Source organism: Dreissena polymorpha, chromosome 16, assembly GCF_020536995.1.
Source record: "Dreissena polymorpha isolate Duluth1 chromosome 16, UMN_Dpol_1.0, whole genome shotgun sequence".
Lineage (NCBI taxonomy): Eukaryota > Metazoa > Mollusca > Bivalvia > Myida > Dreissenidae > Dreissena > Dreissena polymorpha.
The window spans coordinates 46043762-46064440 of NC_068370.1; the positions used below are offsets into that span (position 1 = coordinate 46043762).

Sequence of the window (20679 nt, forward strand, 5' to 3'; positions counted from 1 at the left end):
ATATACATATATATATACAGGCATTTCCCCAGGAATTTGGGCAGGCACAGCGGAAAGACAACGTGGACGGGGGTTGGTGTGGAAGGGGGCTTGCCCCATTCCGCGTGTCGATTTTTTTTATTGTTTTTAACTGTTCTAAATCAAAATCTACACTACTTGGGAGCTTCTAAAACACAACATTTTCTCTTTTTTTTATTTATTCATTTGTCCTCAATTTATTTCATTCAAGTCATGTATTTAAATATTAAATAAAAAGCAGAATAACAGAAGACATTAGCAAGCAAAATATGATTGAAAAACAACAACAATACAGTCACATATTACATGTTCAAAACACTGTTCTGCGAGGCTTCTCCTGGTGCCAGGCATCCACCATTTTCCCGAAGTCTACTGCCTCAATGTCTGGCCCTTCAATGCTGACCGTCATCAGTGCATTGAGGACAGCAGACTTCATGCGAGCACGATTCTCCGTCTTTATCCTTTTCATCGTGCTGAATCCCCTCTCGCAGTCTGAAATACACACAATATTGTAAACTACTCAGAAATAATATCTATTAAATCGCTTTGATTTAAGAACAAAAGAGATATTTAAGCAAAACAAAAACATCATTCGTTTGTTATTGTGCTCTTGACAGCCTAGTCAAGTACCTACCAGCTGTAGATGTAGGGAGGAGCAGGCCAACGGCTGCCAGCTTGTAGAGCTGGTCGTGGCTATTACGCAAATGGATGGTCACCCACTCCATTGCCTCTTCAGCCTTCTTCTCTGTGCCCTGTAGGCTGCCTCGAACCTGCCTCCAGTTGTGCAGTGTTGCGTCAACGGGAAGGTTGAAGTGGTCAGTCACCATAACAGGGGCACCATCGCTGCCGAAGGCACACATACGATCGAGTGGCAGATGGAGCTCTCTTAGGTGTGTTGTGAGACTTGTAGTGATGGTCTCTGCCTTGCCGTCGTTTAGTGGCAGTATTGACAGGAATCTTGTCTGGCTCCTGCCATCTTTCAGGAACCTGATGAATATCATGTCAGGAATTATAACAGAGATGTTTATCAAAATATCAGGAATTATAACAGATATTTTTATCAGAATGCCATTAACAACAGAAGCTCTAACAAACTACTAGATTAAAGTTGTACAGTCTTGTTCTGCCCCAATGTACCTTATATATACTGTCATCTCACTGATAACAGATATATCTGTTGTCTCATCCACCATGATGGTGTATCATGGGGAGTCGATGGCCTGGGTCAGGATGTCCTGCCGAATGATGTTGCCCATGGCCAGAACCGCTTCCTGTACAAAGCGCTGAGATTCACCTTTGTTGTTCTGACCCTGGTTCATGTTAGCCAGGATGGAGCAGCCTTGGAGCTTCACTGAAACAGCAATTATTCAACATACATTTTTTATTAGCAAGCAACTTTATGAAATGCTCTTTATTGATATAGAAAATATTAAAATAAGCAATGTCCGAATATCATAATGCGCAGTTACTTACCAAGATCATTAAGAGGGAGGTAGTTTGTTGTGTGAGGAACTTCCTGCTTCATCAACCAGTACAAATTCTTGAATGCTGCGATCCTAGCACTTTTCTGTAGAGAGCCCATCTCTTCAAGCTGCCCCACCAGATTTCTTGGAGCCAGTCGGTTTGCCTTCAGAAGTTTGGCCTGGGAGTGGGTATCTGTCCTCTGATGGCGATTAAGTGAGTCCCTTGCCATCCAAGTGCAAGGCACATCTACCCACGGGGCAGTACCGATTGCTGAACGCGCAGGTCTGCATATGTGACGAATGCACAAAGAGCACATCATACCTACAAAATATTTTAATTTTCAAACAACTGTTGTATTAAATATTCCATTGCATGTTTGAAAAGTTAAATTTATTTATGCTTTCATATTAAAATGTAATTATCTGAAATGTCCATTATTTAATACAACAAAACATTTTTTGATTAACATGTGCGTAAAGTGTTGTCCCAGATTTGCCTGTTCAGTCCGCACAGGCAAATTAGGGACGACACTTTCCACCTGAACTTGATTTTTGCTAAGAAGAGACTTTCTTTAAACGAAAAATATCATAATAGCGGAAAGTGACGTCCCTGATTAGCCTGTGCGAACTGCACAGGCTAATCAGGGACGTCACTTTACGCACATGCATTAAACCCCCTTTTCTCAGAGCGCTACTCATTTGCGAACTGCACAGGCTAATCTGTGACGTCACTTTACGCACATGCATTAACCCCCTTTTCTCAGAGCGCTACTCATTTGCGAACTGCACAGGCTAATCTGTGACGTCACTTTACGCACATGCATTAAACTCCCTTTTCTCAGAGCGCGACTCATTTGTGAAAAGTTAAATGCTTGTTATATCACCCAAGAACTCAACACTCTTACCTCCTTCAACTTCTGTGACCCATGGAAAATCTTGCTTCCAACTACTATCGAACCCACTGGCACGCTGCTTGGACCGCTTTGTTGGTGGTTGGGAAGTCTCATGATCACTTGCTACGTCCTGGACACTTTCACGTTCACTTATTGAACTCTCTGACAGCGACGGTTCATTATTAATCCTGACCAATAAATTAGTTATCACAGATTTGCCAAAGACAGGGACTGGTCGTTTCTTAGACCTAATCATTCTGTCATGCACAAAAAACTAAAGAAAATTGTGTTGCAGGTATTTAGCTGTTATTAGCGTATTCCGTAAATACGAAAGAAACTATTTGATCTGAATAAATTAAGTGTCAGTACTGTAAAGTTATAGTGTGAAAACATTTGAAGTGGGCGGGAGCAATCAAATGAGACTTCTAATTCCAGTTAATTGTAATTATAACTTAAATTACCCACAACCGCAACAAACAAAAGTAACTGTTTATTTTTGAAGTACCGCTAAAATCGTCGTTAACAATTAAAATAAAATAAAAAAAACCAATTGAGCATAACTTTAACTGCTCTTACGCCACTAGTACCGGTAGTAATCGATCATTATCGCCCATAATTAGGGGACAAACACCATAATTGACCCCCATAAACGACCCGTAAATCGTTCGCACATCTTATCAAAGCCCATTATGCACACACCGCTATATATCAGTCATGATATAACAGTCATGATAAAATAACACATACATGTAGTCAAAGGCCTCTATATAATGTTTCATATAAAGTATAACACAAGGCAAAAATGACCTATTTATTAATATAACGTAACATTGCATTTCATTTCATGACACAACATAAACATAATTTGTATTTGGCATAAAATAGCACCATGCATTCCAAAAGCCAGGAACAGTTTAAACAAGTTCATTTTCATTTCGTATATTGACAGCGTTAACACATTTTGCGTTTGATTTGTGAGCCTTGGGAAGTACCTGTGAATAACGAATGAGTGTTTTAACCTTTAATGTAAATAAATGCAACATGTATTATTTGTAGATGATTCTGTGTTTTATTGATCTGCTTATAAACAAAAATCGACCTGTTCGGTAAGGTTGTATCATACTTAAAGAAAACAAAACACTTCTTGAAACTAGACATTTAAATTTAAGATTGTTTAATAAACTCACGATTCATTTACATTTAATGGAATAAGAACGTTACACATTTAAAAGATAGAATGAAATTAAATCGTTTTCTTGAAACAAAGAATCACTTCTGCTTCTAATTAATGTTGCAAGTTAATGACTTCTTAAAACTGTATATGAAATGAGTATACCGACAATATCTTGTATAATTAATAGTGCTCGCCCTGTTTTGTTGGTAATAAATCTGCAAAATTATCATAATGCAAATTAAACGAGGTTAACAAATTGCCGTAGCTCCACGTTTTGACGTTGTTACTGCTTGCGAGTATTATATATGACCGCCCTTACGTACCGTCATTGAACGTGAATACCGACGGCATGTCCTTCTTCACCGTTGACATAAAACGCACATATATCAACGAGAAAGTCCGAAATATACTAATGGAACGTATTCAGTTGTCACGTTCTTCCGACATATATACTAACCCCTCCTCAAGTTGATGAATGATTTTTTTGTTTTCACTTAGAACATATCCTGTTTCTAAACGCTGAGATTATATCATTTGTAAATTATATATGACTAAAAACTGGACGCTTTTCGTATTCATAAGATTATTGTCTCGTCAAAGGAAGCTATATTTGTAAATATTAAGGTCTGAATGTTTATGATCATTTACCCTTACCACTATTTACGATAATATTAATTATACAAAATCATAATTTTGTCCATCTTACCTTTCGTTGTTTGCATAATTATAGCAACACAACATTTGCGTGGATGCTCAATATAACAACATTTAATCAAAATTATGTTATAGTTTTTAATATCGCAATTTTGAAATGAACACAACCCATTTATATTTATAAAGAGTGTGTCTTAAAGCACAGGTCGAGATGTGGGTGCACTGTTTATCCTCATATTTATGTAATAAGATAACTAAGACAAAATAACAACAATGTGTTTCTTTTTCCCGATTGGTTCCTGCACTAGCAACAATCTTTAGAATTTGGTTGCCTTTTTAAAGAATAACAAGCCTAGAATCATGTAAATGTTGTGTTATGTGTATCTAACACTTAATTTATTTTCTGTAAATGATTGAGCAACAATTTTGCCGACACGAAATACTTTTAATGCACCATGTCTTGTTGTGAGCCGGAATTAAATCATTTCCGTTGCCTATTTGATCCACAGTCGCCAATTTGTATTCTATGTTTAATAGGAGCGAGTTGTTTCAAGCTTTGAAAAAGCTAGTATCCCTGCTTTTTAGACCAACTGTAACGTACTTTTGATATTGATTTTCCTGGGCTTAAATCTACTTGCCCCAGGCTAACAGGCAAGCAATAAACCTGTAAGTTATTCATGATGTAAGATCTGATAAAAATAATTATAATTCATTGGTTTTTCATTTTATTTTAACGTGATTTTGTTTATTTGCCTTGTTAGCGAGGTTACTTTGAAGTTATTATCTTTTTTCTTTTTTTTCAAATCATTAATAGCAATGATAATTTAAGCCTCATTTCGGGAAAACAGTGCTAAATGCATATGCATTTATTGTCATCACAGTACCAGATACTCTCTCTAAACAAAAAACGCCATAAAATCAGAAAGTGTCACCATTAATAAGCGTGTGTGAAATGCACAGGCTAATCAGTGTACAAAGGACAACACTCATTTGACATGCATTATGCCCCGTTTTCCCTGAACGCAGCCAATATGTACATATTTTAATGACAAACTGGCAAATGTCGTCGCACAAGCTGTTAAACACTATTGGTTCCATACACACACACTCACTTTCTGCAGTGTACCAGTGGTGAAGTATAAACAGGCTAATCAGTGTGCACAGGCAGATGCGGTGGTTATTGTTCTTAGCGTAGTTAAGAGCAGACCGACTAGCAAAACTTGCTCTTAACCTTAAGCGATTAATTAAAAAATCCCGGAGGTTACATAATCATGTCAAAAAGGCAGTATTCAAGTTAATACAGTTTACATTAACGATCAGTTTTGCAAACGCAGCAGTGAGGAACGTACGAGATGAGGATTACACTTGGCTTATGTGTTCTTGGGCTTTGCACAGGGGCTTTTGGTATTAATTTTACGAGAAGTGTTTTTTTTCTTTGTATTGGTAGTTTTTAATGATAATGATGCTAGATTGTTCAGAAGAGTTACTTGACGAAAACTAATACGATGATGATGGTGGTGACGATAATAGCGATGATGATTAATTCATAAATTTATAATAATCATCATAATAATCAGTAATATAATTTTTATAATAATAATGTTTTAAATAATATTAATAATAATGATAATAATAATACTACTACTTATAATAATAATATTTAAAAAAAATATGATAATAAAAATATTTCGCCTATGAATAAGGTAACACCTATAATAATAATTATAATAACTATAGTAATTATAATTTAAATAGTAATCATAATTTTAATAATAATCATAATAATAATAATAATATTAAAAATAACTATAGTTATTATAATTTTAATAATAATCATTTTTTAATGATAATCAGTATTTAATAATAATAATAATAATAATAATAATAATAAGAAGAAGAAGAAGAAGAAGAAGAAGAAGAAGAAGAAAATAATAATAATAATAATAATAATAATAATAATAATAATAATAATCATTATTTAATAAGTATCATTATTTAATAATAATAATACGAAGAAGAAGAAGAAGAAGAAGAAGAATAAAATAATAATAATAATAATAATAATATGATAATAAAAATATTTCGCCTATTAATAAGATAACACCTAAAATAATAGTCAAAATAACTATAGTAATTATAATTTTAATAATAATCATAATTTTAATAATAATAATATTATTAATATTAATATTAATAACTATAGTAATTATAATTTGAATAATAATCATTATTTAATAATAATCATTGTTTAATAATAATAATAGTAGTAGTAGTAGTAGTAGTAGTAGTCATAGTAGTTGTAGTAGTAGTAGTAGTAGTAGTAGTAGTAGTTGTAGTAGCAGTAGAAGTAGTAGTAGTAGAAGTAGTAGTAGTAGTAGTAGTAGTAGTAGTAGTAGTAGTAGTAGTAGTAGTAGTAGTAGTAGTAGTAGTAGTAGTAGTAGTAGTAGTAGTAGAACTAGTAGCAGAAGTAGTAGTAGTAGTAATAGTAGTTGTAGTAGTAGTAGTAGTAGTAGTAGTAGTAGTAGTAGTAGTAGTAGTAGCAGTAGTAGAAGTAGTAGTAGTAGTAGTAGTAGTAGTTGTAGTAGTAGTAGAAGTAGTAGTAGTAGTAGTAGTAGTAGTAGTAGTAGTAGTAGTAGTAGTATGAGTAGTAGTAGTAGTAGTAGTAGTAGTAGTAGTAGTAGTAGTAGTAGTAGTAGTGGTGGTAGTAGTAGAAGTATCAGTAGTAGTTGTTGTATCATAATTATTAACCTTTTATAATAAGCATATGGCCTCGTATCCCAGGTTGCTGGTGGCCCCTTTGGAAGGAGGTTTGTTACAAAGATGACGGCATCGGATGCTTCAGCAACTCCAAACCATATGACAATGTCAATTGTAAAGTTCCAGAGTCGCCGAATCATATTCAGGTAAAGAACCTGCACAAAAGAAGTACTCGTAAGAAGATGCTACGATTTAGCGACAGTAAAATTTTGTGAAACTACGTGTATTCATTTCCACCCGTAAATACACTTCCGTTTCATTTAAGAATAGTAGAATATTGAATCTTCAACACGTCTTTAAGGATATTATACAAATGCCTTAGATATTTGTTAAATGAACCTCACTACAATGTTGTGCATAAGATTGATTTATTAATCGTAAAGTACCCAAGTCATTCACAGCATGCATGTACATTTTTAAGATACACTATTTACACCTGGAAGAAATGTGGACGACACGATATAAAATATTATACCATGTTTAAGCGTGTGCCCGTTCCACAGTGTTTAATTGAAGTTACACGCAAGAAACGCAAATCAGAGTTTCCTATAACTGCCCATCGGACTGCTGTATGGCATTCTCGTGTTATTTTTAGGTACAGTTCCTGCTGTACACCCGTGCGAACTCCCAGTCGCCAGAGATCGTGACTAACAATACCCTCTCCATCCAGGCGTCGAATTTCTCCAGCACGAGAAAGACAAAGTTCATCATCCACGGCTACAATGATAAACACGGTCCATGGATGAGCAAAATGGCACAGGCTATACTCAAAAGGGTAAAATCTCAATCAAAAGAACGTGGGTTGCTTGCTTCAACTGACCTAGAGAGGAATTTCTACTGATGAATTTGCTAGGAAAAAATATATGCAATGCTGTTTTTTTTTAATTAACTCGTTTTGCTTTTTAAGCTTCATTTCCTATATTACGTTTATAATATTCTCACTAGGGCTAATTTAAGTATTTAATAGAGACAATCTTAAAGCAAAACGAAATACGTTTTTAGTAAAAATGGGTTTAATTTTATAGACAGGCGAAATATCAGAATGTAAGTTGTATCGTGTTTTGTAACAAATGTATGTTACTTCCACCCTGTGTTAAAAAGTCTACATTGTTTAAGAAATAATAATTTTCTATCATGGTTTGTTGTCGAATAACCCACAGTAAGGAGTGTAGATGCGTAGGAATCAAATCACGAGTGCGAAGCACGAGTGATTTGATAACACGCATCTATACAACTTACTGTGGGTTATGCGACAACAAACCATCATAGAAAATTTTTATTTCGATTCTAACACGATTCTGATTGATTTGGTTCAAGCTTTAGGACGTGAACTATATTTTTCAATACTCCGCCCTTCTTAGTACAAAGTTCACTATTTAGTGACGTCATTGATTTGTACAAACATATGACGTTGTTTTCATTCATAAATATTTTGCAAATGACGTCACTTTCATTGAAAACAACAATCGTAGAAACGTAATGACGTCACGTTTATTGATGCTACTGAAAAGCTGACATGCTATAAATGTTTTCTTAATTACGCTTCCTAACCAATAACATTCTTTGTATGTGTGGTTATGCCACTTATCACCAAATATACAATTTGTTGTTTCATTACATTTATAAACATGCTACATTTATTACATTTCTTTTAGGGCGGGTTTTAGCACGTGCATTTTACTACAATATTTTCTTTATTTATTCGGAACTATTTTCGAAACATTAAGCTCCGCCCATAAGTTATTGCAGAATAACCCACACTTGATTTCCTTCTTTGTCTATAGAAAACAAGTCGCGTGCCGTGTTAGAATTAAAGTCAATGTACTCAAATGAAACGAAAATCAAGAACTTCTGTTCGAATGATCTTGCCAAATGCAGCATTTGAAGATATCCAGTTTTCAAGATGCATGCTTTATTACTGTAATGCTATTACTCAGAAAAGGCTTTCAAACGGTAAAACGTATTGCGTGTTTTCCATTATTCTGCACACAACTTGCCCCTTCCAATATACTATATCATTTCAATATTGTATTTTTTATTTCTTGCTTTCGTTATTCATAATGTCCGATGACATATATAAACGTTTGCGCATTTAATACACAGGAAGACGCAAATGTGTTTGCAGTGGATTGGTCGAAAGGAGCTGACAATATCGATTACAATCAGGCAGCGGCAAATACCAGGGTCGTCGGGGCTCTGATCGCGCGATTCATAACGCAACTTCGCACCACTGCGCAGGCGCAATATGGAGACTTCCATTTGATTGGTCACAGTCTTGGTTCTCATATTTCCGGTTACGCCGGTGAAAGGATTCCCGGACTCGGTCGAATAACCGGTCTGTGTGCTTAGTATATATATCGAATGTTTTTGTCCTTTATTTAACATAGACTATTTAGTTAGTGTAATTCTCCTTAATACCCACTTAAAGCGCCTCTTAAAGCGTATTTAGTTTTGTTTTTTTTTTAATTATGAGCTATTGTCATCACCTTGGCGTCGGCGTCGGCGTCGGCGTTGGCGTCCGGTTAAGTTTTGCATTTAGGTCCATTTTTCTCAGAAAGTATCAATGCTTACTTACTATCATGAGGGGACTGGGCAGGCAAAGTTAGATAACTCTGGCGTGCATTTTGACAGAATTATGTGCCCTTTTTATACTTCGAAAATAGAAAATTTTGGTTAAGTTTTGTTTTAAGGTCCATTTTATTCCTTAAGTATCAAAGCTATTGCTTTCATACTTGCAACACTTACTAAATATCACAAGGGGACTGTGCAGGCAAAGTAAAGTAACTCTGACTTGCATTTTGACAGAATTATGTGCCCTTTTTATACTTAAAAAAATGAAAATTTGGTTAAGTTTTGTGTTTAGGTCCACTTTATTCCTACAGTATCAAAGCTATTGCTTTCATACTTGCAACACTTATTAACTATCATAAGGGGACTGTGCAGGCAAAGTTATGTAACTCTGACTGGCATTTGGACGGAATTATGGGCCCTTTATACTTAGAAAATTGAAAATTTGGTTAAGTTTTGTGTTTGGTCCACTTTACCCCTAAAGTATCATATATATTGCTTTCATATTTGGAACACTCGCAAACTATCGTAAGGGTACAGTAAAAGGACAAGTTGCATAACTCTGGTTGTCATTTTTACGGAATTATGGCCCTTTTTTGACTAAGTAACTTTGAATATATGGTTAAATTTTGTGTTTCGATCCACTTTACTTCTAAAGCATCAAGGCTATTGCTTTCAAACTTCAAATACTTTCATGCTATCATGAGGTTACTGTACCTGGCAAGTTGAATTTTACCTTGATCTTTGAATGACCTTGACTCTCAAGGTCAAATTATTAAATTTTACTACAATTGCCACAACTTCTTTATTTATGATTAGATTTGATTGATACTTTGACAAAACTACTCTACCTGACATACCACAATAGACTCCACCCAAACCATCCCCCGTGCCCTCCCCCCCCGAATCTTCCCCCCCCCCCTTTTTTTAAAGATCATCGCACAAATGACCACCACACCCTCACACTTTACCCCCCCCCCCCAATTTTTTTTTTGAAACGGTTAAAAAACACAAACATTTATTTTTTTATTTTATTTTTGAAATACCGTCCAACCATCGCGCCCAAGAATCCCCTCACCCACCCCCCCCCCCTTTTTGGAATATAATGTAATAAATGTCCACATCCCCACACTAAACACGCCCCTTCACTCCACCCCTCCCTCCTTTGTGATTGAAATTGAGAGTCCCTTCACCTTTAAAAAGAAAATAGATGAGCGGTCTGCACCCGAAAGGCGGTGCTCTTGTTTATATTACCCTTTCACATGTAACTTTGCATGGACTTATTCGATGTTTTATTGTTTATGTTTAATTTAATATTTTATCAAACATACTTGCCTGTGTTGCCCCTATTTATCGGTACAACGTGTGACCCTAGCTTTAAATATAGCCAATATTCTCGCTACAGGCCTTGATCCGGCCGGTCCCCAGTTCGAGAAAAAGGACCCAAAGGTTCGTCTGGACCCTACAGATGCTGTGTTCGTCGACGCCATTCATACGGACGGCGACTCACTCATTCAACTTGGTAGGTTACATGTTAGTAGCATTTAATGCACTGAAATGTTCATGTATTAATTGCCTTTACGTTTTAAGTTCACTTGAGCACAGAATGCTTATGGTGATCATAGTTTGTACGTCGTGCGTCAATCGTCTTGAGTCGTCTTGCGACAACATTTACGTTGTTAAGTTTATTGTTCGATCTACATGTAACGTGGTCAGACAATTAGTCTGCATGATATATTGGCCGATTTCGAAAGTGGGTTTCATGACGTCAAAAATAAGGTCACTATGTCCACTTAAAAAAACGCTTATTGACACTCTAGAAGACACACTTACAGTATAATCTTCGTGTACTTGATAAAGACATTTTTTTCTAATGCTGCGTCGATTAAGCATTAGAATTGCTCCGATTCTTCGAAAATCATGTCACTATGGGGCAGGGGCTTTTTCCTCATATGACTGTAGTGAAACATTGATTACAATACAGAAGTCAAACTTAAAGCTAAATCTTCGTAAAACTTAAACAGCACATTTGTTCCGATATCTTGGTTGAGTTTCAAAATGATTATTTTTTGTCATAAATCATGACTGATACATCGGTGTTCAGGTTTCGGGCTCGAGCAGCCAGTAGGTCATGTGGACTACTTCCCTAATGGCGGAGAAAATCAGCCGGGCTGTCCCAACGAGCTAAGCCAAAATTTGTTCAACCTTATTACAGGGAACATTGGAGGTAAATGTTTGTGCTTATCTGATCAGTTTCTAAGCCGCTTCTTATCCTCTTTTCCACCTTATGACTATTGAACATAGAAGATGTTGGAGAGAGTGATACGAGACATAATTGACATGAACTGAATACATTTTTGATATTACAACTGATGGTTTTTTTATAACATTTATAGTTTATAATATTCAAACTGCAACATAATGATTATGCAAAACAGGCATGTAATTGAAACCATGTTATTATCTATCATGTATATTAAAACAGCCAGTTTATTATTTAACTTATATTGAAGTTGCCGTCACTGCCTATATTCAGGCTAGTCTTATTTTCAGTTAAATTTTCATGATTAAGTAATTAGTAATTATTTTTGTCTGATTCTGCGTTAGCGTTGACGGACGGTGTTGCTTGCAGTCACATGCGCGTAATCGACTTATTCACCGAATCCATCAACTCCGCCTGCCTCTTCCGGGCCCACCCGTGCAGCAGCCGCGCTGACTTCCAGGCCGGCAGGTGCAACGCGTGCGGCACCGGATGTGCAAACATGGGCTACGACTCCAACAGCCAACAACCCCAAGGCGGCACTTACTACCTTTCCACCAATGGTCAAAGTCCTTACTGCAAAGGCTGAATGACGAAATAAGCGAGGACCTTGCTGCCATGGCTAAATGACTCTTCTGACTAGTTGCTTGTTTTCCTTACTGCCAATCTTGAATTACGAAATTACCGAATACCTTCTTGACAACGCTAAAGACGATTTCTCTCGAGTTGCTGATTTTCGAACGAAGAATATGATGTCCTTGTTATATAATTGTATCTTAAGTATACTGCCTGTATTTTTGTATTTGTTTTTTTTATATGTATTTGGAAACTACGATTGTTTTGTAAAATAATAAGAAGACGGCGATGATGAAGAAAATAATAAAAATAATAATGATAATAAAAATAATAATAATAATTAGAAAAAGAAGCATTAGAAGAAGAAGAAGAACGCGAAAAATAATTATAATAAAACTCATGATAATAATAAGAAGAAAAAGAAGAAGAAAAAAATATATAATTATAAAAATAATGATAATGATAATGATAATAATAATAATAATGATGATGATGAAAATGATGATGATGATGATGATGATGATGATGATGATGATGATGATGATGATGATGATGATAATGAGTATGAGGATGATGATGAGGATGAGGATGATGATGATGATGATAATGATGATGTTGATGATTATGATGATGATGATGATGATGATGATGATGATGGTGGTGGTGGTGGTGGTGGTGGTGATGATGATAATGATGATGATGATGATGATGATGATGATGATGATGATGATTTTAAAAACAAATACAAACACAAAACGATGTAGATCAATTTACATTTTGAAGTATATTTATGTAAGGGTTAATACACATTATGATTTCCATAACTTAAATTTTTATGGAGCCAATTGTATGAACTTTTTTTTAAAAGCGTAAGTGAATTTATGAACTACTTTTGTTACAACATAGAAACTATTTCATGGTGTATGAATTTGTTCACGTTTCAGAATATATTTATATCCACAAATTTCAATTGAATACAATCTCACCAAAGGGTCGATTTCTAGCACGTTGCATCATAATTCGTCTAATACAATATATATTGACACGAAAACATGTGTTACAGCATTAACATTCACATTACCAGTAATCATATATGACCTAAATGCTTCCTTTAATGACAAATAACTCAGTTATAGCAATAATATGCAAAAGAAAGTTAGGAAAACTTAAACTGTTTGATTCCAACAATAAGAGCGCATTATGTATATGCTTTGCAATATTGTTGGATATGGTTACTGTTTGTTTCTTAACAACAAGAGAATGAAAACAATACAAAATTGTTTGTTTCCACTCACCAAAATTTCATTGCCGACCATATACTTTTTGGTTGAGTTTTCGATCTTTTTTCTTAATTTGATCGATATAAAATATAATCGACAACTAAGTGTTTAAATAATTATGAAGAAATATGTGTTGCACAGAAATCAGAAATCTTAAAGAAATCTGTAATTGAATATTCAATGGAACTTGAAGATAGACAGACAGACAGACAGACGGACAGACAGACAGACTTAAATAACACTTAAATAAAAAGTGTTACTCACTATTTCATTGTGAGTAAATCAATTATTCCCGAATCTAAATTGCTTCAAAAAACAAAAATGAACAACAACACAACAGATAGGTATAAGGCATGTTACTGGCATAACATCGAGTAAAACAAAGAAATGTTCTTGTATCAATATAAAATTATGTAATTTTAAACTTAGTTATGAAAATAATTAAATAGAAAGTATACTTAGCCAATTTTATCTCCATTCTGCAAAATTGCAAACATCTAGAGAGCCAGATGTCTATCCTCATCCTCTTACAGCAACCGACATAAGTAAGAGCGCTTCTTCTGCAGGACACGTACCTTGGCATTCCGCCAATTGCAGAGCACATAACTTGGCATTCCGCCAATTGCAGAGTACCTAACTTGGCATTCCGCTAATTGCAGAGCACATACTTGGCATTCCGCCAATTGCAGAGCACATCACTTGGCATTCCGCCAATTGCAGAGCACATAACTTGGCATTCCGCCAATTGCAGAACACATAACATGGCATTCCGCCAATTGCAGAGCACATAAATGTAACTATGCATTCGGCCAATTGCAGAGCACATAACTAGGCCTTCGGCAGATTGCAGAGCAAATAACTTGGCATTCCACCAATTGCAGAGAACATACATGTAACTATGCATTCGACTTATTGCAGAATACATAACTAGGAATTCGGGCGATTGCAGAGCACATAACTTGACATTCCGCCAATTGCAGAGCACATAACTTGGCATTCCGCCAATTGCAGAGTACATAACTTAGCATTCCGCCAATTGCAGTGCACATAACTTGACATTCCGCCAATTGCAGAGCACATAACTTGGCATTCCGACAACTGCAGAGCACATACATTTAGTTTACGTCAATTGCAGAACACAAAACTTGGCATTCCGCCAATTGCAGAGAACATAGCTTAGCATTACGTCACTTGCAATAAACATAATCTGATATTCTGCCAATTATCAAACAAATAACATGCCAATTCGCCATTATTAATCCACAAAAATATTTATTCCGCCTACTACAGAGCACATCACGACTAACTAACATCCCACTAATAACGACGCGAAATTAAAACAAAAAACTTATTATAAACCAAGTAGAATCTTTAAAACTATACTCCTCAAAGTAGCCAAACATATTATTTTGCATTCAAGCAATTTAAAGCAACAACATTGCTTATATCATGTATGCCAATAATACTTAATTAAAAACGAACATAAATGCATTTATATATTTTCATAATCAAACATATGAGAAGACAGTCTATGAACTACAAATTGCAGAGCACATACATGTAACTAGGTGTTCGGCCAATTTCAGAACACATAACCTGCTATGTAGCCTATTATCAAGCACATATCATGCCAATTCGCCATTATTAATACAAACAAATAGTGTATTCCACCAACTACAGAGCACATCACCACTAACTGACATTCCTCTAATTTCAACTAAAATTTAACACAAATAACTTATTATAAACCAAGTAGAATATCCAAAATTATGTTCCTCAAAGTAACCAAACATATTATTTTTCATTCAAAATCATTAAAATAGCACCAGCATTGCTTATATCATGTAAACGAATAATACTGAATTAAAAACAAACATAGATGCATATACTTTAGTAATCTATGAACTACCACTGCCACAAATGAAGATTACACACGATTAACGCACCCCACCAGACCGAAAAGAATGCAAACCGAATTAATCAGCATCCAGCCTTAACAATGTACTTTTCTTCTTAAAATTATCTCTAACACTTGAATACGAGAGTCACAGACTTGTTTTAAATCTACGAAAATAAGTGTAAGTACTTTTGCAAAACCGAACTGAACAAAATAAACACTCAGATGACGAATGTTCTATATTAGCCTTATTTAAGTAAAATTCGAGTAAATGTGAAGGACAACTAATATTAACTATCCTGGGGATAATATTATTTCCTTCCCTCAAAACGTGTATTTAGAGCAAGCGCTTCAGAGATACAGAAAAAAAACAGTAAACGATAAAACAAACAAACAAACAAACAACCAATTCTTAAATCAGCCAAAAAACAGTTTTCAGACGCATAACGCTATACAAATAATTTAATTATATCAGAAGAAATTGTTATCTTTTCATGTACGAGTTTGGAAATAGACCAAATACTCCCACTTAAACATAACATTTACCAATCATTCTCACATGGAGTGTTTACATTAGCCATCATATGAGACCAATTAATAGCATAACAGATGTTATTCAACTTAGATTTGCTGCATTTCTTATCATTCTTCAAAATATTTGCAATGTATAAAGCAAACCGAAGAAATGTTTGCAGGCAAACTTCTAACTTGCATTCAACACACCACTTACTTAATTGTTCAAAAGCTATATAAGTGTACGTCCTAATCGTGGAAACCTCACGTCCGTTTGTAAACAAGCTTCTCTGACAGCTGAAAACAGTTCTGGGGCCAACGTTGATGATCTCGAACATCCTGCCAGGTCTTGGACATAAAAACATATGTAAACATAGTACAGAAAATAACACCTGGAACAAGCCATAAATGTATACATACTTACTGATAAATCTTAATATTGATACATATTTTCAAGAAGGTAAACAATTGCATGGATTATTTGTATTAAAAATAGTAAATTACAATGACATTTCAAATAACAAAGATGTTCAAAATAATAACAACATTCAAAAATAAGTAATACACCTTTAACTCAACTTAAGACCAAATGAATGCGAAAAAAACCCATACCAGTAATGAAACAACCCATTTTCCCACGGTAAAATTGTTAACGTTCGAAATATATCTCAGGGGGTCTTCTCAAAATAGCCATTTTCAGTGAACAATACCTAGTCAGCAACAATCAATACAAGCATCAAGAACTTTGCTGGTAAATTTCTCTGATCCGAAAATACTTTCGGCAGTTTTACCTTAAACATAAATTCCTCTAGCCACAGTAAAAGCTAAAATTTCTACAATATATTGGTTAAACACAGAATATCAAACAACGTAGGGAAAAAGGACTAGACGGCCAATATGGAGCGACTAAAGTGCCCTTTGCCACGCACTGTTCTAAATAATTTAAAACTTTAGGAATTGGATACACTGATGGAACGAGCAAATTATTGACATTAGACCAGTTTACAGAAAAAGCATATACTTCACAGTTAGCGGTCAAGAAAACAGAATTGTGCCTTGGTAATTTTGAATTATAATCCATGGCACATCTACCCACATCGTGTGGTCCATACAAGCTGTCGATATAATAAAAAACTTCAAATGAAACATCATAATCATCGTAATCTATTATTCTACTTTAATCATCTGCTATCTTATTTCTATCTCGAGAAATCCATTTGGACTCTAATTAAATAACACGAGTTGCACAGATGTCAAAAAAAATTCTGCTAAAAGTTTGTTTTCATGCTACTCTTTTCTATAATGCTTACACAATTGCAAGAATCTTGTGTACCAAACAAACTTTTTTCCCTTTAAAAAAGTTTTTGAAACAATTAAACGCATACCTTATAGCTAATAACTCTCTGTATGTGGACGTTTGTATTTGACGTGACTTGCGACGTATAAATGCAAAAAAAAACAATTCTTTTGACGCAAATTTGTGTTCCATGTGCAACGGAGATCGACCTCGATGGCACCGCTCAATTGGTGAGTCTCGAGACGACTGTAAACGGTGTTACATCCTTTTTCAGATGTATAAAGAACTGAAACGATACTAATTAAATGATGTAGGATATATCATTATGTATACTTAACATGCACATGTGTGGCATATGAATAGTGCAGATTTTTTCATACAAATCAGGCGGTATGCCCAAAGCGCACACAGGACGCCCCCAACGCCCATTAATCATGTTAAGTTGCTTAAAATAGTATAAATTTACAAATGTGAAACATTATTTTTGTTATAAGAAGATACTGTTATTTGAAAGATTCATCCACCACCACCAATCAAGAGAAGTGTACATGACTTCACGTACACCTCATACAATAATAGGTAGTAATGAACGATTCAGGTTAAACCGCGAGCGGGGTACGCAACCCTACTGCTCATTTTTTTTCTTTGTTTTTTTTTTTCTTTTTTTCTTTAAATGGCAGTGGGACGTACGAGGACCCATGGCTCAAGACCGGTGTCTGAGTGCCTTCATCACCTCCTGAAACCTCTATTTTTAGAGAAATCTACAAATAAGCAGCTATTATTATAGCGTAAAAATTAAGTTTTCTTTAGCAAAACGTGTAAATAACACACTATCAATCTCATTGCACAAATTAACATAACAAACAAACATCAGAAGCATCCCGTACGCACCCCGGACATCAACAAGAATCAAACAAATCACTCAAACCATAAAATTCTTAAAATAATACCTAAAAAGAGTGCAGATAAATCATAAGTATTCCAAGTAGTATATATATATATATATATATATATATATATATATATATATATATATATATATATATATATGCAAATGACGAAATTTTGCAACAGCTGTACTAAACCGACTTCCACATCTTACCAGTCACAACAAAACAAAATAATTAAATATTCGTTAAAATAAGAATACCTTTAAAAATAATTTATTACGTAAGAAAACAAAAAATGACATTTAAACATACTACGATTTCAATAAATATGCGGGAAGTAATACCTCCAGGATGTGAGAGTTTCAAATATGATACGCATAGCTTAAAATTCACATTAAAACACAATATGAAGTAAAAGATGAAACAAAATAATAAAGAAACCTTAGCTGCTTCAGACTTAAATGAAAATACACCCATCGATTTTCTCGGTAAAGGAATCGGTTCGTGTTTAGATCAAATCTCACATGGACTTAAAACTGAACTGAAAATAAACTTTACATCGACTTTATAATTGCAAAATTACAAGCGTAAAAGTAATGTAACCAATTATTTAGACATACTAATGATCATTAAAAGCTGGCGGGAATTGTTATCACCCTTTCCTTTTCCTTATTTACACCTTGTGCCTGTCAAAAACACATCTAGAATGGCGACTCAATAAATTTGCAAATCATATATACCACAAAACGAAAAACTCGTGCGCTTTCGCCCTTAAAATTAATTCTGAAATTTAACTGTAACAATTGAATTGCTTCTGTTAGCAGACGATTTAAACACAATGTTAGAATTTTGTCTGACCTTTTACCGCAAATTCTTCTCAGTCCAGTCCGACTCTTCCTGGAAGCTTCTCTTCAAATCCTTAAATTAGTCGTCAAAATAGACCTTTTATTTATTCACAAGCTTTATTCTTCAAATTATTTTCTGAATCAGACATAGTGAAATAGTCAAACGACCTTTCTTTGCTGCCAACAAAACCTCGAGTGACAAAAACGCCTCTATACACCTTTATAACGCCACGAAACCTTGCAATGCACGAGCTAATTTCCCGCTAAATCAAATCGTAAAAAGATCAATACCGAAAACTATAAATAGAACCAATTTAGAAACGTGAATAATTTCATATAGATATGGAACAAAAAGCACATAGAAAATTTCTTCATTAAACAAAATTTAATTAAATTACCTAAGATGAAAGACTTAAATGACTACTATGCTAATTAATACTGACAGGAACACAAGACAACTTGGCACAATATTTACCTACGAAATCACATTATTGCAAAACATCTAGTAAAAATTTAACTAAAATGGTAATAACTTTACAAATTAAAATATTGATCTTAGTTGCTTTTTTAAACTGAGCAAGGCTGGGCAGATTCCTTATATCCGTAGGAAGATATTCCATAGGTTAGACCCAACATAACAAAATGTCTTGGATCCAAAGCCCTGGGCTGGTGGGGGCTGGAAAGATCCCTTTTCTGGATCTTGTATTGTAAGAATGGACTGTTTCTAAAGGCTTAAAATATTGACCCATATAATCAGGACTTTGAACTTTCATTGATTTATAAACATGACACAATGTAATTTGCTCAACTCTTATATTAACAGGTAACCAACCGAGGGACTCAAAGTGACTGTGTTCAATATGTGACCTTTTACCTAAATTAAGAACAAATCTAATTAGTTTATTTTGAGTGACCTTTTGTTTGTCCTTGCAGAATTTGGTCGGTCCATAATAACAAGAGCAACAAGCAAAATCAAAATGGCATTGTATCAGAGAAAGTACCAAAAGTCTTTTAGTATGGACTGTAAGATAATCTGACTTTCTATACATAAATTTTAACCTGGCATAAGCCTTATTGATTATGGAACTGGCCGTAGCTTCACCTGTAAGATTCTGATCCGATGTGACACCACGATATTTGACTGAAGAAGTAGATTTGATACTTTTACCACTGCAACTTATATTAAGATCACTGTTTGATTTGACCTTTGGATTGGAACCAAACAAGATTGACTCAGTTTTACCCAAATGCAAAGATAAGCTGTTGTCAATAAGCCATTGATTAACCAATTCTAAGTCCTGAGTCAACCCCTGTTCTATGAATGTACTATTTTGTCCTGCAACCAAAATACAAGAATCATCAGCGTAAAGTAAAAGCTTATTTCTAACAACACCAGATATATCGTTTACATAGATTAATAATAAAAGTGGCCCTAAAATTGACCCTTGGGGAACACCACAAGTAATGGAACATGGATTTGAAAATGTACCAGAGACATCAACTAATTGTTGTCTGTCTGAAAGATATGACCTGAACAAAAACAAAATATCATGGCCAAGGCACAAAAGCTTCTAATTTCATCAAAGGATAGAGT

The 20679-nt window shown here is 34.7% G+C and overlaps 2 protein-coding genes across 2 annotated transcripts; one reads left to right on the forward strand and one right to left on the reverse strand.

Moving 5' to 3' along the window:
• Positions 1-318: 318 nt before the first annotated feature.
• Positions 319-845, reverse strand: LOC127861813 (uncharacterized). The gene is made up of 2 exons (XM_052400493.1): positions 653-845; positions 319-510 (listed from the first exon to the last, which is right to left on the reverse strand). Exons 1-2 carry the CDS (start codon positions 843-845, stop codon positions 329-331), a joined length of 375 nt encoding a protein of 124 aa, XP_052256453.1. The 3' UTR covers positions 319-328.
• A 3812-nt stretch (positions 846-4657) lies between these two features.
• Positions 4658-12563, forward strand: LOC127861815 (pancreatic triacylglycerol lipase-like). The gene is made up of 7 exons (XM_052400494.1): positions 4658-4667; positions 6984-7105; positions 7555-7734; positions 9063-9294; positions 10933-11049; positions 11632-11754; positions 12135-12563. Exons 1-7 carry the CDS (start codon positions 4658-4660, stop codon positions 12374-12376), a joined length of 1026 nt encoding a protein of 341 aa, XP_052256454.1. The 3' UTR covers positions 12377-12563.
• Positions 12564-20679: the final 8116 nt, after the last annotated feature.